The sequence below is a fragment of the Phoxinus phoxinus genome (genome assembly GCF_949152265.1).
Source record: "Phoxinus phoxinus genome assembly, chromosome: 1".
In the NCBI taxonomy this organism is placed as follows: domain Eukaryota; kingdom Metazoa; phylum Chordata; class Actinopteri; order Cypriniformes; family Leuciscidae; genus Phoxinus; species Phoxinus phoxinus.
In genome coordinates, this window is record NC_136876.1 from 31671568 (window position 1) to 31689257 (window position 17690).

Sequence of the window (17690 nt, forward strand, 5' to 3'; positions counted from 1 at the left end):
TTGTTTCATGTAGTTACAGGGTAAGTATGACATTGCGGGCCGTAAATTAAAGTGGTGCTTCTTACCCTCTTGTTTCATGTAGTTATAGGGTAAGTACAATAAAAACACATGTAAACACACAATCTGATATCACTTGGAAAACTTTATTTGAAAAACAACTTATTTCAAAAAAGATTTACAACATATTACACTTATTATTCTTTATTCCTTTTTTAAAATCAACTTTTCATTTCAAATAACGTTACTAAAGTCCTGACAGAAAGTATACGTTTTTGCATGGCTTCCTACTTCCTCCTCTTCCTCTTGTTCCTCTTCTTCTTTTTCTATCATTCCACTGATTAGAGCCTAATCTTAAGAAGGAGTCTTTTGCTATTCTGTATTATGTATTAAAAGAAAATACAGTACACCCAGAAATGTTCTCGTAATTTACTCATCTTTTCGCTACCGACCAACTGTCACCAGCGTCCAGCGAGTGCATGAGAGTCGGCTTGGCTTCGTGTTTGGTGAAGCTTCACGCGTTCATTGCGTTCTCGCGGGAGTTAGATGTGAAACTCGCGCGAGAACTGCCATCTCTGTTCTTCTGTATTGTTTGTTTTTCATTATTATTATGTGTTATTGTTTGTATTTTGTTGTGAGCATTAATAAAAAATAAAAAAATCGACATTCGGTTTCTCGGCGCGCTTACGTCACGCGTGTCAAGCGTGAACTCAACCCTCTCATGCACGCGCAAGTGACAGTTGGTCGGAACGGAAGCGTCTTTAAAATGTTTAAATATTTGGTATTTTTCTTACAAACACTTATCGTCTCACTTCAGAAGACATTGATTCATCCATTGGGGTCGTATGGATTACTGTAGTTATTGCTGTATGTGCTGTTTGATGTCAACTTTTAGGAACACATGCGCTTGCATTATGCATTCACAGAGATTATATATTTTTCTAAAAAAAATTGTTTGTGTTAATCTGAAGAAGGAAATTCATATACATCTCGGATGACATGAGGGTAAAAGATGAGTAAATGGTGAGGACATTTCTGTACTGTATTTTCTTTTAACACATAATACAGAATAGCAAGAGACATGGGATTCCTTCTTAAGATTTATCAGTGGAAAGAAAGAAAAAGAAGAAGAGGAACAAGAGGAGGAGGAAACCAAGCAAGAGAACGTGTTGTAAATCCGTTTTGAAATAAGTTGTTTTTCAAATAAAGTTTTCCAAGTGATATCAGATTGTGTGTTTACATGTGTTTTTATTGTACTTACCCTGTAACTACATGAAACAAGAGGGTAAGAAGCACCACTTTAATTTACGGCCCGCAATGTCATACTTACCCTGTAACTACATGAAACAAGAGGGTAAGAAGCACCACTTTAATTTACGGCCCGCAATGTCATACTTACCCTGTAACTACATGAAACAAGAGTATATTTCCCCAGCATTTAAAAAAAAAAAAAAGTTGCAATAGTTTTACTTGCCTTGAAACAACTTAATCAGTGCACCTTTGCAATAAAAACAAATTACCCTACTTTATAAATGCACTGATATATAGGCTACCCCGTAATTTGAAAAAAGCCTTTATGTATTTGTATACACTATTATTACAAAAAGGTGTATGTAGCCTACTCGCTAAATTGCTCTCAAAAGTAAGATTGTATTATAGTATAAGTACCCCGTAGTTCTAAAATACTTACAGTATAAATAATTTGCCTAAATACATTTTTTTTTCCTGGTTGTTACCCCTTTATTCCAAAACTTTACATTGTTCCCCTATATACTTACACGCACGTACTTTATAGGTACACTGTAATTACCGAAAGTTACACTGTAATTTAGTTTTAATTACGCAGTATTTTCCTGGTTGTTACCCCTTTATTCCCAAGACTTTACATATTGTTCCCCTATACTTACACATAAGTACTTTATAGGTACACTGTAATTACCGAAAGTTACACTGTAATTTCATTGTAATTACGCAGTACTTTCCGGGCTGTAATCTAAAGCGTTACCGAAAATTGTTAATGGCAAGTGTGATATGTATTCTTCAAGGAATGTGTGTAGTTTTTTTTTAACAGGTTGTGTTAATTGCATTTTGTGTGGGGTTTAGTGGGGCTAAAGGTCTTCCTGAAGGAAAATGTGATTATTTATTTCTTTATTGTTATTTTTCATTCGGGTGGCAGGGTGGCTCAGTGGGTGGCACTGTCACCTCACATGGTCCATGGTTTGAGTCACGGCTGAGCCAGGAGTCGTGATGCAAATGGTTAGTTGCATTTTATTGTGAATCACAAAAGTCTTGTGTCTAAACAGATGTGTAATATTTTTAGGGATTTATTAGCTACATAAATCTGTATCGTTTAAAAAATTATTATATAAAATTTTAAACAATTTTATCAAAAAACTTAATTATCCCTCATTGCACATAAGGACTGCATAACAATTAAGAATTGTGATTTTGGAGAAAATATATTAAAAGGGCGTTTAAAGGATTCGTTCACCCAAAAATGAAATTTCTGTCATTAATAACTCACCCACATGTCGTTCCAAACCCGTAAAAACTTCGTTCATCTTCGGAACACAACTAATGAAGATATTTTTGATGAAATCCGAGAGCTTTCTGAACCAGCGGCAGCAACGTCCTTTTCGAGGCCCAGAAAGTTAGTAAAGGCATAGGTAAAATAGTCCATGTGACTACAGTGGTTTAACCTTAATGTTATGAAGTGCCGAGAATACTTTTTATGCGCAAAGAAACAAACTAAAAATGACTTTATTCAACAAATTCTTGTTGAAATGAATGCTCTTCTGGGTTCTACGTCAGGACGCCGGCTGCGTGTGATGCTGAGGCGTTTTGACGTAGAACCCAGAAAAGCTGCACTGTGTTTATAATGCTATCAGCGTCGGAGACAGACAGAGACTAACTCTTTAAGGGAGTCTTCAAATTCTGTTTTTTTTCCCCAATAGTGTTGGCTGTAGGTGAAGATAAATAATGAATAAATAATTTTTCACTATGTTGTGTATAGTGAAATTGTGAAGTATTATATCTTCTCCAGTGCAGAGATGAGAATGAGGTGAGTGTGTTCAGAGGTTCTGCAACCCATTCCCACACAGTTCCCCTATTCCTGTACATATGGTGGAATTATGACATAAGCTTCTCTCTTTATTTTTCATTCAACTCCAACTTGACTGTAGACAGTCATCAAAACAAACACAGGGATGTCAATGTTACGTTGGAAAATGTATCATCATTTACAAATGAGAATAGCAAACTTTTAGTTGGTAGTAACATTTTATATTAGTCTAAACATGTTGATGCGGAGCAAATAACCACAAAGACATTTAATTTTCAGTGGAACTTACTGCTTAAGTGTTTTTACAGTGAGACATTGCTCACTGTTTCTGTATTCTGTCACAGCCCGTTTCCATGCTTAATGAATGGTCATTTCAGATGACAATGGAAACTTTCTTTTGCAATAATTTTTAGAAAGCAATGGATTTATATAGGCTAAAAATAAAAAATGTGTGAACTGATATTTTTTTCCAGAATGCCCCAAAAATATGCAGATGTCATGCACATGACTAGTCAGTGACTTTTCATATGCAGTCACCGGAATTTTCCTCATGATTTATTGTGATGAATACTTGTATGGCAGGGTAACTATACTGTGTTATGTCTGGGATGCATACATTTACAGCCAGCATTCTCCAAAGCTCGAGGAGTTGATTGTTGAGTCACTGGCCCTTGCTTTTGGCATTGTCCACTGAAACAGTGACATTTGGCTGAATAATTGCTTTGTGTCTTGAAGTAAACTGCAATTTCTCCTGCTGATTTTCTTTACAAGGGGAGTCTGTTTTACAGGTAAACAGGGATAATTGCTTGCTTTCTGACAAATTTTCAGGTCAAAAGAGTCAACAATAGGTAAGTCTATTTTGCTTTCTGTCTGGTTTTCTAGTTTTTCTGAACTGCTTATAAAAGTCTATGCAGCCCCATACATCTGAAGACAATGTTGCACAACCTCATGTTGCACAACCTCTTTTACCGTAAACAGGCCTGGAAAGTGTTGTATGGTTGTCAGCTGAACGGCATGCATTCTTAGGATGCTTGCTTTGAAAACCTCATTACTGAACATCCCTACAGGCAACAGTGAAGTCACTTAACTCAAAGCTTGAATATTTACAGTTATCGTAAATGATCATTTCTTGGTTTTTGCATTCACTATATGGAAAAGAGCTATTTAAATATTCTTCAAAGTAACACAAGTTTTGCATAACACGAAGGTGAGTAAATGATCTTCATACTGGCCGAATTTTTATTTTGGGTTGAACTATCCCTTTTAACACTTATAATGCTGAAGTCTTATTATGGTTATACTTTCAAAACTGTGTATTTCCATGTTTATTCTGGAGCAATTGCCTTGCCTTAAACATTTCCATTGTAAGTGGAATACAGTAAACATGTTTTTTGTTTATTTTTTACAAACTGAGGGGCAAATCAAATGTGCGTATAAGAGCTTGTATCAGAAATACCTTTATAATGTACTATATATAAATGCAATACAGGCTTGAAGTAAAGTGTCCCTCCAGAATGAGCTCCATGACCCTCGTGCTCTTTCTGTCCTGTTGTTGGATCCCTTGGAACGTAATGCATGAGCACTTCCCAAACCGAAACAGAAGGAGGGAGCAGACAGCGGAAGTGTCAGAAACATACAGACAGCTGCCTCAGAGGCCTCAAACGCGAGCTCTGCTGAGGATAACATAAGCGGCCTGTTTGCATAAGATGTTGTGGGAGGGGACTCACTGACTCTGGGGATGCAGTGAGGAGATAGACTGTTTGGATCCCTGCCACCTCCACACTCTCAATTACAGCGTTTGGCTGGGCCACTTCTGGCTGGCCGCGAAAAAGCGGCCTCCGCCAGACAGTCTGGGAGCAGCAGCCATGCAGTGGTAAACCAGACGCAGATCACCTACACTTCCTCTGGCTTCTCGCGCTGCAGCAAACACTGTCTAGTCAAAATAATAGAGTATGTTTCTTTTTGAGTTCTCAGACAAAGTGTAAATATACTCACATCAGATAGAGACAGAAAGACAAAAACAATAAATCTTCTCATGAACAGAAAAAATACTCATGTCAGAAAACATTGTGGTCATTTAGGCCTCCGTTACACAGTCATTCCTGATTAAGCAATATTGTACTGACCAACAGCACAACTGCTGCAAATGTGATTTTGACAGTTCATTAAACAAACAAATTGATACTGAGTGAATAGATCTGACAAAATTGGGTCAGTTTGTATATTTTTCTCTGGCCCACCAATGAAAATAGTTAGGGGCCGTTCACTCAGAAGACATTGCTTTTCTCTGTAATCATGTGCTGTGTTTGTTTGACCATTACACTCCTCTTGTTGAGTACCTCGCAGATGACACAGTGTTAAAACTTTTAAAAGAAATGTCTCTAGACCTTGCGTTCTAATTCTTTTTTTTTTATTCCACTTAAATGCAAAAATGCGTTCAGTGTGAATTGAACCTGAATTTAATCTATTGGACTGCTTGAGGACCAATACTAAAAGTCACATAATGTTGGACAAAGCACATGAGATGATGAAATATAATGTTGCTCAACTACACGAGCACATCATTATGAATTCAGTGTATTTTATTGTTCCCATTTGTGCTAGCTTACTGTAAGTACTCCAGAGTGCATTTCATTACTCATCCTGTGGTTTTCACTGATTTGCCTGCCATAGAGGTTTAAAGTGGGGGAAGTAAAAATAATCAACAACAAAAAAAACCATCAAATGTAAGTTGAACTAGAAGGATCAATTCTAATGTAGCCTACTTCAAAAGATTTACTCTTTCATTTGGACCTATCTCGTATAAGATTATTGTGATGTGTAATATTTAGCTCACATTAGCAACTTGCAGGAGAAAAAGAACAATACTTTTGTAGTTTTAGACTAATTTCTGTTAAATGAGTAGCTTTCATTTTTCAGCTAATCTTTTCATTCATAAGTGCATACCTGTACTTCGTTTTGTGCCTCTTCTGTTGGTTTTCTATGACTATCAGCATGCCACTGGTGAAGGACATTTTCGCGATGTGGCATCCCACACTCCCCCTCTAACCACGGCTGCATGTCTGAAACCACCACACCATGGTCATTGTCCAAATGAAATACACTGGCTGACCTCAAGCCAGACCACATTTCACACCAGCAGAGCCGACAACACTCTTGGCCTCTCAATGGGTAATTGTCTGTATCAACAACAGTCTAGTTTAACACAGTGAAACACTGAACTCTGAGGGTCTTTAACGACATTGGTCTGACATAACTTGAGCATTCTTCCACTTTTTAGTGTCTGAACTCTGACTGTGCATTCCTGACAAAGTGTGATCCGGTTTTCTGCCAAATAATGCAACCTATGAGATTGTGCTATAGCAACACTATATTTGCATTAAGATTACTCTTCCACTTTTTGAATTAGAAATATAATTAGTTATGCTACAATGAATAAATATGGCTAAATTGGCTGCATATTTCTGAATTATTAAAATAACTACAATAACAAGGAAATCCAAGAGCTATAACAAAATTAAACACTAAACTAATCAAACTAATATTTCTAAAGTTTTGCTGCCATCTATTGGGACAATAGCTACATCCTAAGAATTAAAGCGCTGCAAAAAAAATCGTAATGATTTCCAATCCTACAACTACTTCAGTAAAAACACTTAGTTGCATGTTTTTCACAAACCTTCATATCTTTAAAAAAAAAATAAAAAATGTATATAATCTATCCCATTTGGATATATTGAGGATACTGTTCATAATAGTTTTTATTTACGGTTGTGTGTTGTTCTACTTTTATTTGACACAACTCTTCTTTTTTTTCCCAAATCAATATACAAAATGTTTAACTTTGAGTACTTAAATAGTGTGAATGAACATTGTTAACATCTGTTGAGCTATGAAAGTTTTACAAAGAGCTCCCCAAATATTTAATAAAAATAAGGCATGTAGGCTACTCCCCAGTTTATATAAGATCCTTATGAATAATAATAATAATATAAATTAAAAATCTGCTAATGCTAAACACTCTTTTAGATAGTCTTGCATCTCAGCAACATCAACAGAAGACATCACTTAGTATTTTGACCTTGTGACTTTAATAACAAAAACTGTGAAACAGTTTAGAAGCAAAGAGCAGCATTAAATAATTGCATCAGTCTAAACGAAGTTATATATATTCATTCAAATCAACACTTTTGGCGAGATAACATTTGGATAGGATATTGAACTTTTTATTTGATTTGGATAACTCCAGTTTAAACCACTGGGTGGCAGTAATGTCACATAGCTAAATGTTTTCTATTAACTACGCTGATTTTTAGAGACGTTTAAATGGAACAGAGAAACGAACAAACAAGTTAGGCCTTATTGTCCATAGCCGGTGTTCACATGTTATAGACATGTTTATTTGAATATGCATTCAAATTAAATTTATAAATATATATAAAAAAACGTAATGTGAATCCCTTATGAAAGGCCACGAACAGAATAAAACGGGATAGCCATAAACTCGTGAGCCTATTGGTGTATGCACTGCAACCGTAAGATCGCTGGGCAGGAGAGGGTACAGATGTGAATCTGTGTTTTGGATCAGTGCCGGGGATCTGGCAGTAATGAAGGCCAGGAGCATCTGGCCGGCTGTGAATGGCTGATTGCTGAAGATGTGAGGTGTGTCCTCTCTCCCGAGACACGTGAGAGTGACGCCGGATTGGATGATGTGTTTGCGGAGGGCGTGGCGTGTGCCTGATCTGAGCCGAAGAACGAGACTTCTCGTTCCCACCACACCCTGCCAGACCGAGTCCCGACAAACACATAATGTTTCACACAAGACTGAAGACTTTGAGTGTGTTTTTTACAGTGGAATACTACGTACTCTACAAAACATAGTGAGCAGCAATATACCTGCAGAAAAAAAACATCTTAAATGGTTTGAGAGAGGTTTTGCACATTGTTTTTAGGCTGGCCAGGCTGGGAGACCATCTTAAACAAGTAGGGGTGGTTTTTACAGCATTGATTTCATCTTAGATTCAGTTGTGTATACTATGAACAAATAAGACCTTGAATTAAATTGACTTTAAGTTCACTGGAACATGATGTAATATTCTCTCTCATTCCAGCATTTTCCTCTCCAACATCAACCCTTCTGAAGTGTGAGGGTCATTTTGAATATTTAAGCTCTCTGTCACAAATCCTTTTCCATGGGAGGCAGCACAAAACACAATATATTATTAATATGGAAGGTCGCAAAAAGGACACTTTTACTAAAACCACAATGATAGACTCCAGGACCAGGTAATGTGGTTTAATTATATAAAAACATTTTCAATCAAAGTAAAAGGTGAAGAATAAAATTATTCACAGGCTCTTACAGTGGTTCTGTGAAGTACATCCATTAAGAACACATCTGTAGACATACACAATTTTTTCTTTTCTAGTATAAGTGATGTGAAAACATTTTTTAAGATTTAGAGAGAAAACATGCTCTCCTTCACTTAAAATAATCCATTATGGAAATAATTATAAAACACAAACAGAAATCTCAGTCACGTGGCCACATTGATATAGTAATTATATTGCTAAGTAAATTACAATGCAGTTCTGTGTAAAGGGCAGAGTAAAATTAACATGGACAATGCAGGACATTACAAAATAAACTTCCTTCTGACATCCCCTTCCCTCTCACATGTTTTTATTTTATTTCTTCAGAGACATTTGTATGTCATTAACTTATATAAATAAACAGATATTCAATAAGCTGCCTGTTGAAATGGACACTTTCATTTGGCTTTGTTTTGTCAAGCATTTGACTCATTTATGCTTAATTCTTCAATGACTGTCACAATAAATTTAATAAGTCAATCTTTATGACTTGTGTCAAAATAGAAACGAAATCAAAGATGCTCATAGTCAGCTAAACAGCTCTTGTCACCAAACTAACAATGAAATCTACATTAAAATATGGGTTAAATATTTCATACAGTGCATAAGGTGGACACTCAAATCAGTTTGTGTTCTGTGTTGTGATGTTTTGTTCACCTGGTTACGTATGCAGTACATATGACTGCTTCAAATTAACCGTTTTTCCATTGCCATTTCACATTTTATATTTCATTGGTTTATGCATTTACATCCTGAAAACCTATGTGCAGTTTGTAGATGTGATTGTCATAACAATGCCTTGAATTGAAATGCACATCAGCTGTAGGTTAATGATAAATATACTTTTCTAACCACCAATTATTTCATTGAAGTACAGTAACATTTTCCAGTCAGAAGTCACCCCCAGAACAAATGCCCATCCTGCATGCTGGTTCATTTGAACCTGGAGTCGACCAGGTGCACATTCACTGCAGGGGAGTGTTGGACCAGGACATTATCCCGGAGAGGGATACCATCCCGAATGAAGAAGAAACGAAGCAGAAGAAGGAATAAGAACAAAATCTTCTTGCACCTGGAATCTTCTCTAGGACCTCCTGTCTCCATTTTTAGTCTTGAGAACAACTAGGACCACCATGGCAGGGATTAGGCATATGGGGGTCATGACAAGGGCAAGGACGATGCTGGGAGGGGGGTCCCTCAGTGCCTCTGTAGGGCATTCTTGAAAATAGGTGGTGTGGATGTTCACTAATACGCTTTCAACAAACTTATTCGGCCAGGGAATCAGCAGACATTCAGCAACAATCTCAGTACACACAGTGAAATTGTTGTATGCACTGCCAGAGAAACAGACAGAAAGAAAGCCAAAAATAACTATCATCAAGCACATACAGTATTATATGGCATTTGATAATGAATCCTTAGAAAGTACCTTTTTACTCTCTCCAAAGAACACCAGTCAGTATTGTTTATAGACTCCATATCGAAATCAAATTGATGTTCACAAAGTTGCACCAGCACTTCATAGCATTCTTGAGTTCCCCATGCACTGGTCTCACAAATTGAACAGTATGTGTCACAGAAGCTCTTGTTAGCACAGCCTGTGATGTAAATGAAAATACTGTGAATTATCCTGTCATACATAATGTCGTTTTTGCATAATGTATCTTTTAGGTGTCACAGTCAAGTTGATATATTCTAATTATCTCTTAAGCTATTTTGACAAGTATGTAGCCTACATACCAAATGTTTCTCCATCTCCACGGCCAGGATCTAAAAAATATAAGTAAATCTTATATCATCATTAAGTTCACTCTACATATTTATCTTATTAGATAATCGTTTGTGACATCTTCATCCTGCAAGCACAATTTTATCATGCACTGCATAGTGTCTAATTTAGGTTAAATGAAAGCTGAAGTTGTATATCGACGCACCAAAACTTACCACAGAGAAAAGTCAGAAAGACGCCAAAGAAGCTGAAGGATACCCTCATATCAGAGCAAACGAGCGCTGGAGAGATGGTCGAAACCCGCCACTGAATGTGCCTGAACTTTTACACCAAAGAGCGCGAGGCATAACAGGAAACGCGACGGGTGGAAGCGTGATGCGCGCATCCACATGTGGAACCGGGGTTACCAGATGTTCAGATTTAGAAAGCTGCTGACCGAAAACGCTTTAATTTTCCCACGTAATAATGCTCCACCCCCCTCCTCTCTCTCTCTCTCTCTCTCTCTCTCTCTCTCTCTCTCTCTCTCTCTCTCTCTCTCTCTCTCTCTCTCTCTCTCTCTCTCTCTTTGTCAGACTTGAACTGAAAAACACTAAAACTTTTTAAAGCATTTTCAATTATTTTTAAGAGACATACATACAATCCATTAATTAGCTATAACTAAATATTTAAATGTTAAACAGACAAAAATGTGAATGAGATTTCAGTCATAAATTTGTTCTTTTTAAAAAAATACTATTAATTACAAAACTCTTAATGTCTATATTTCACTATGTTTAACTATGTAATATACTTGTCTGTTTAGCCTACTTGTGTCTCACAACAAGCCTTCACAAGTAGGCTGTTATAGCCTTCTTGGTTCATTTGGAGTTGGACATGACAAAAGTAATATCTTGCGTTCGACAGCGATTTTAATTCTTAAATGTGTTTTTTATAAAGAACCACTTTATATGAGTAATCAGCCCGGGAATCAGGACCACACGGCTCTGCTGTATTTTTCTGATGGGCATTGGACGTGGACAAGCAGGACAACTCCACAAACAGCATTACAAGCTTCACTTATTACAAATCAGTTTGACTTTATTTCTGACATACGTGCACAAAAGTTCTAATTGAGAATTAACAGCGGTTTAGATGTTGATGTTTTATTGTATTATTATTATAGTTTGATGTCACCATTTTGGTGATCAGTGTTTGGGCAACTCTTGACCTTGTAACATTAGTTGTTTTCCAGAACAGCAAGAGAATGTGATCAGATGATGTTGGCTATACTTGTTGGTGATACAGCTAAAATCATCAATTCACTGATCTCATCCAGAAGCTAATCTTTGATTATATAGATGTTATTAATTTCACGTGATGATTATAATAGACCTGCGATAGTAGTCCAGCATGAGATCCAGCAGTTCACTAATCAGATAATCTGAAGGATTAAAAAAAGACGGGTTGTTACGCATACTACACAAAACAAAGCTGACAAGGTGCACAAACTACAATATATTTTGTCAAGAGGCCAACAGCACAAAAAACTCTTTCTCACATAATTTCACGCGAGAAATTCATGCAAGGGATTACGAGATTTTTTGGTTTGTACCATCTGCACTGTGATTGGCTGGATTTGTTCCACCTTGTCGTTGTATAGAGTGGTGCAGGAATGAAATCGCGTTGAAGGCCAAAACACGGAAACACAGAGTTAGCTTTTTAGATCTTCCGGTTCCATCGTCCCGAAGTCAATTGTTTTTTTGGTTAAATGGCTGATATAAGGTCTGTGGTGAACACAAGCTCATGACACTTTCACGTTTTATTCTATGACATAAAATATATCAGTATTACCTTGCTAACAAGTGGCTAAATGGGACTACAGAGGATGTCGATCATCACGCCGAAAAGGTAAGCTCAGTTCGCTTTTACAGCATTACAATTGTGCTCTAACACTTGATCTGTTGATTGTGCAATACAACAAGTTGGAACTAATCTAGCCAATCACAGTGCAGATGGTATAAACGGAAAAACTTTGTAATCATAAACATCAATTTCTCATCAATTTCTCAATTGCCTCTTGACCAAGGCTGCATCTGAAATCGCACACTCCCCTACTATACAGTTGGCGAAAAACAGTATATCAAATGAGTAGGCAAAAGGTACCGGACACAACCCTAATGTATAGTTTGTGCACCTTGTCAGCGTTGTATGCATGAGCACTGCTATGGCAAGATTAAGACAGATGACAAGAATCCTCGTTGTGTAGTGTGCAGCTCCACCGCAATTCAGGTAGTCCACAGTCCTGTAGTGCAAGCTTGCTCTACTGTGCTGTGGTGAGTAGTAAAGGGAACTTTAAGAAAGGAAAAGTTAACTGAGCTTCATGAAAGTCCTTCTTGTTTTAATGGAAATGTTTCTGCATAAGAACTGGTTCTCAGTTCTAGTCTCGACTCATGATATTGTAAAGCATTGTTGTGTTTAAAGGATTGCTGTTTCCCCGAGGCGCGGATCTTTTCTGAGCCGAGCACACCCAGGCCAGATGCACATCTGCAAACGGGTCTCCCCCTTTAAAAAAACACTCTGTTTCTCTCAGGTTGATTCCTCGTCGGCTCAGTGGTTTTGATTTATTTGCATTTTTCGCATCTGTTTCCAAACAGGAAACATAAGTGAACATTTAGGGGCAGAGCAGGGCGGCTTGATAGAACGGACACTTTTAAGAATAACTGGGTCATATTAAACAGATCGAGTTCGGGAAACGATATAATCAGAGTTTGCCATCTGTGCTCGACTTTTGGTTTAAGACCAGCTGTGATTGAAACAAACTCTCAGCTCACTCACTTCAAAGTAAGAGAAAGAGGCGAATCCAGGGCTGAGGGAGGGCTGGAACAGTTTATGTAACACTTCTGTGTTTGTGAATCTCATGTTGACCATGTGAGTTTGTCTTAAATCGGTACCAATAGATTAAGTCTACAGGGCTACTGATGTTTAAAAAATAAAGTTTTGATCTTTCAGATTTTTTTTGCATCCCTATTACTGAAATTTCCGTCATTTATGAGACAACACTTCCCTGCCATTGACGCTGGAGGCGCTATGAAACATCTTCTGAAAGAGTACTGAATCTCCTGATCAAAACAGAGTCTCTTGATGAATCTCCTGATCAAAATTGGCGGTAGCCTATGTGGAAAAAAAACCTTGCATCACAATAAGTTGTGATTGTCAAAACATTTGGAAACTAAACAGAATTCTATAAAGTTTAGTGACAACATATTACAATGTTTAGCTATGGGACTGGTACGGTACTGTTTTGTATTATTGCTTGACATCTTGATTCAATATCGATTCATTTGGATAATTATTAGGTACAGTAGATAGGCCTACATGTTAATTTTTCTCAAGAAAAAAAAAATCTCACTAATACAGAGAGCCCTGTCAGCTGGTATTATTATTGAAGGTTAAAAATAACAACTCAAATGAAATGTAATGCGTTTTTATTATAATAACAACTTTATAATATTTTAATGATATAAGTAAGAGACATATTTAGTAAGTATAGTAAGTATAGTGGACATATTTAGCAAAACACTCCTCTCTATAGCTATTTATGGTCATTAAATGGCTTTCCTGAGGTAGCCTAAATGTAACATTGTCCTCCAGCTGTTTTATTGACCTCTTACCGCGGTTGAAAAACACTGATTGATCCGAGGCATATACATTTCGGTAAGTTGTAGCCTACTATATCTTTCAACATAGCCTACCTATTGTTCATTCTGGTTTATTTAGTAAAGAAGAGTAAAAGATGATCGGTTCACGTGCCGCTTGAACTGAGGCGCTACACATTTACAAGCGCCAAAACGGTATTTATTATTTTAATTTCGTAATAAAATTGACAGAGACAGATAGAGAGTTGATAACTTGTTTTAAATCAAAAGTAACCTGCTCTGTCTTGTCTGTCGGTGTCGGTTTCCTCTTTGCTTCGCAATGTTTCTCTGCGTGAGGAAATGGATGTTTGGCGTGTGAAAAGTGTAAATTACGTGAGTCTCACGCTCAATGGAGAGTTGGCACTGGCAGCCGTAATCATATGCATATGTAAATCATGTAAATACTGTAGATAATCTACATTAAACAGCATACATCAAAACTGCCTAACATCACTGAATGAAATGTCGACCCAGGATGAGCTAATGTGAAGGTTGTTGATGGACTCGATCTATACGTTTTGATCATCTTCTGAATCCGATCTGGACAAAGTCTTTGACAAAAACGTTATTTTCTCAGCTTTTCGCTCAAAATGTTGCCATTTACGTCCTACAATAGGCCTACCGTAGGACTCCCAATTGCAAAAAGAGTGGATCACTCATCCTGTGAAGCATTACATGACAGTCTCCCTACAACATCCAACAATATATATTTTTAATTATATTTTTGCAATAATAATTAATGACTTATTGTTGATAGTTTTAATTTACTGTTTTATTTTATTCAGTTGTCATTCACAAAGCTATTCATGGGATAGGCTATATTCTTAAATAAAAGTTTTTCTCATCTTCAAATAATTTTTCTGCTTCAAACATTAAGTAGCCTAATGTTAAGATTCAACTCAGAGCTGGTTGGTTTGGTTTATATTAAATACATGCTTTCCTTTGTATGTGTTAACGAAAGCAAACAACAGAGAAAGACAACATTTATTGATGTGAATATGCTTTATAGGTAGCTTGCCGATGCTGTATGTGTTGTTAAACGTAATATGTGTGTGACACCCACAGAACAATACAGTCTTTGTTTCTGTTTTTGGACCCTTACAACAGGCCAATCTAAATCTCCCCTGTGCCCATGTGTTTATCCAAATATCAAACTGAAGCAGTTGGTTTATTCTTCGTTCCAGAGACTCTCCCGTGAAAATAAATATTAGGGGAAAAAATCTGATTGAAAATGTCAACAAAATCTCTCACCGCAGTGTAGAATTGCGATACAATATTCTTTACACCATTATTATGCTGTTACCTATTGTCTGCTATTCTTTGTTATACGTGCTTATACTGTATCCACATCCGCTGCTCAAAATGGACTAAATTCAATCCATACACTGAAAACAACTTCATAGTGTGGTTTATTTGGACATACAACTCAGAAAAACAAAATATTAGCCAACATGTCTGTCATATTTATACAGCTGTATCCCTCACCTGCTCTGGTGGAGGCAGTGGTTTGTACTGTCGGTGGGGTTGATGCAGTCGGCCTCTAGGGCACAGAAGAAAAATACAGACAGAGCACGGGTTTAGAAAAATATTGTTTGATAGTCAATAGAATTCTTAAATAGAACTTATTTTTATATTTGTATCAGGAATAAATTCAACACAACTCACCTCAGCATGTTTCTCTTCGTTTGGTACCAGGGTCTGCAGAGTTGAGACCATTAGACACAGACAGACTATCATGAAAAAGAAACTTTGTATTATACACTCACACTTAAATTCAGAAACGCAATGGCATTTATCCGTCATTATAAAACAGTGAATTCCAGCAGTTAGGGGAAAATTGACAGGCATGGAAAAGGTTGCAGGAAGGGAGGAGATGAAGTGCACATCCTCCCTTTGTCTTGTCCAGTTGGATAATGACAGTCATTTCCTCAGAAGTTTCCACTAGTCCCTTATTTATCTATATCTACCAAAACAGAAACTTAAAGCATAATTTTGAAGAGGTCAACAGTGTAATTTAACCACATTATATTCCATTATATTTTCTTTATGGTCACGAGGGCAAAAATGTAAAATATGAATAGGCTACATTAAAATACAATTCAATGTGATATATATAACAATAATTCCAGTGTGATCTCTAGTGGAATATATTTCTGGCATCGCCACTGATGTAGGCTACATTATATTTTCTTTATGGTCATGTGGGCAAAAAAGTTTAAAATATTGATACATTTATAATATTTTAATATATATATATTCCACTAGAGTTCACGTCAGAATTGTTGTTAACTTTTTTTAATTACAAACAGTTCAAATGATTTTTTCAAATATTGAAGGTTGTACTTCTTTTTAAGACCATTTTCTCTTGGAGAATGCCTCTGATTTTAAGTTCCAAGCACATAAAACCAAACTTTTATTCTGAAACTTCGGATCTTACCCCAAAACAGAAGAGTCCCTTGTTGTTTTGAAGATATGTGCGCCATTATGCTTTAATCCTGGGATAATTCTGTCTGTCCACCTCAGCATGAACACATCACATGTATGAACTCTTCAACAGGAAGACTCTATTAAAACAAGAGGATGTGCTCATTTCCTTAAAGGGGTGGTGGATTCATACATGGAGAAACATAGAGTGGGCTGTCTAATATATCCCAATGTTGCCATCATTTGTCTCTCTGAATTTCCCTTGAACTCAAATTCTCGTCACTGTCATATTCTCTCTTGCCCCCTCTCTCTCTTCTGATTTATTTATCTATCTGCATTGTGTGCATGGAACCTTTCTAAGGATTTATGCCCCCCATTTTAGGTATTTTTCTTTTTGTGTTTTAATAATTCCCGATTATTCAAATCATGAATAATAACAGTTTTTCTATCTCTGCCAAACATTTCTGTCTCTTTCAAACATGTATATTGATGTATATACTAAAGTATGTGGGGATCATTCACAAAGTCAGTGTGTTTGTCACTGCACACCTTTGTTTAACAGTATTTTTGTTGTTTGTGCACATTAATTTGAGGATGTTGTATATGTTTTTCCTCTAACACTACTCTCAATCAATTTGAGTTGGAGAGTGGAAGGACTGAAGCTTTGAAATCAACAAAGCATGAGCCCGATTTTGCTTTTACTTAAGTTTAGTTCATTTGTTTACCAAGTAGTGTAGAGTTTATATATATGATGTGATGTATGATGTTTTGGTCAGAGACCAATTCATTCAGAACTGAGGAAACGGAAATGGAAAAATCTGGTGTACAGGATGCTTTACATATTGCTGTTTACACATATATTTCATTTATTAGTTTCATTACAAGTTTTATTTATCAACAAACTATTTTATCTCTCTCTCTCTCTCTCTCTCTCTCTCTCTCTCTCTCTCTATATATATATATATATATATATATATACACACACACACACACACACACACACACACACACACACACACACACACACACACACACACACACACAAAGCTTATATCTTCTCCCTATATCTTCTCCCCTGCTTCTGCATGGACAGCTACAGGCAACACATTACATTTTAATAATGACATTTCTTTCAAATGTTAAACCACAACTGGCTTCTGTGGTAGGTCTCACAGTGTTTATTATTGTAAAATTGAGTAAGCAGCCTCAATCCAAACTGATTGTTTCTTTGTATGTTTCTGGCTGGGATTCGGTTAACCTCATGGGGCTCTACAGGGGGTCTTACCCCAGGTGCTTTGGAGAGTGAACTGTGCCTCAGTGAGGAGGGGAAAGATAAAGACTGATGACAAATCCACCCCCTGAGCATTGGCTCAGAGTGTCTACCCTCGCTATTGACGTACATAGAGCTACACCACTGCCATTGACGCATGTA

At 36.8% G+C, this 17690-nt stretch overlaps 2 protein-coding genes across 4 annotated transcripts in view; both read right to left on the reverse strand.

Annotated features, from left to right (window-relative positions):
* Window positions 1-6592, reverse strand: part of LOC307004052 (multidrug resistance-associated protein 1-like) — a 29392-nt gene extending 22800 nt beyond the window's left edge. Inside the window, exons 1-3 of one of the 2 annotated variants that reach the window (XM_079622994.1) lie at window positions 6005-6592; window positions 4786-4991; window positions 4515-4640 (exon numbers count right to left, since the gene is read on the reverse strand). The gene's annotated coding sequence lies outside the window, so the exon portion shown is untranslated. Of the gene's footprint in view, window positions 1-4514; window positions 4992-6004 lie in introns of both variants that reach the window. The other variant, XM_079622993.1, reaches the window with a different exon arrangement.
* Window positions 6593-8338: 1746 nt separating this feature from the next.
* On the reverse strand, window positions 8339-16506 carry ramp2 (receptor (G protein-coupled) activity modifying protein 2). 2 transcript variants are annotated; one of them, XM_079613736.1, is made up of 6 exons: window positions 16272-16506; window positions 15500-15564; window positions 15320-15374; window positions 10172-10201; window positions 9861-10029; window positions 8339-9765 (listed from the first exon to the last, which is right to left on the reverse strand). In XM_079613736.1, the coding sequence occupies exons 1-6, from the start codon at window positions 16315-16317 to the stop codon at window positions 9516-9518; spliced, it is 615 nt and encodes a 204-aa protein (XP_079469862.1). In that variant the 5' UTR covers window positions 16318-16506; the 3' UTR covers window positions 8339-9515. The 2 variants fall into 2 exon arrangements, with proteins under 2 accessions (XP_079469862.1, XP_079469863.1); XM_079613737.1 differs by lacking the exons at window positions 15320-15374; window positions 15500-15564; window positions 16272-16506 and adding an exon at window positions 10376-10624.
* Window positions 16507-17690: the final 1184 nt, after the last annotated feature.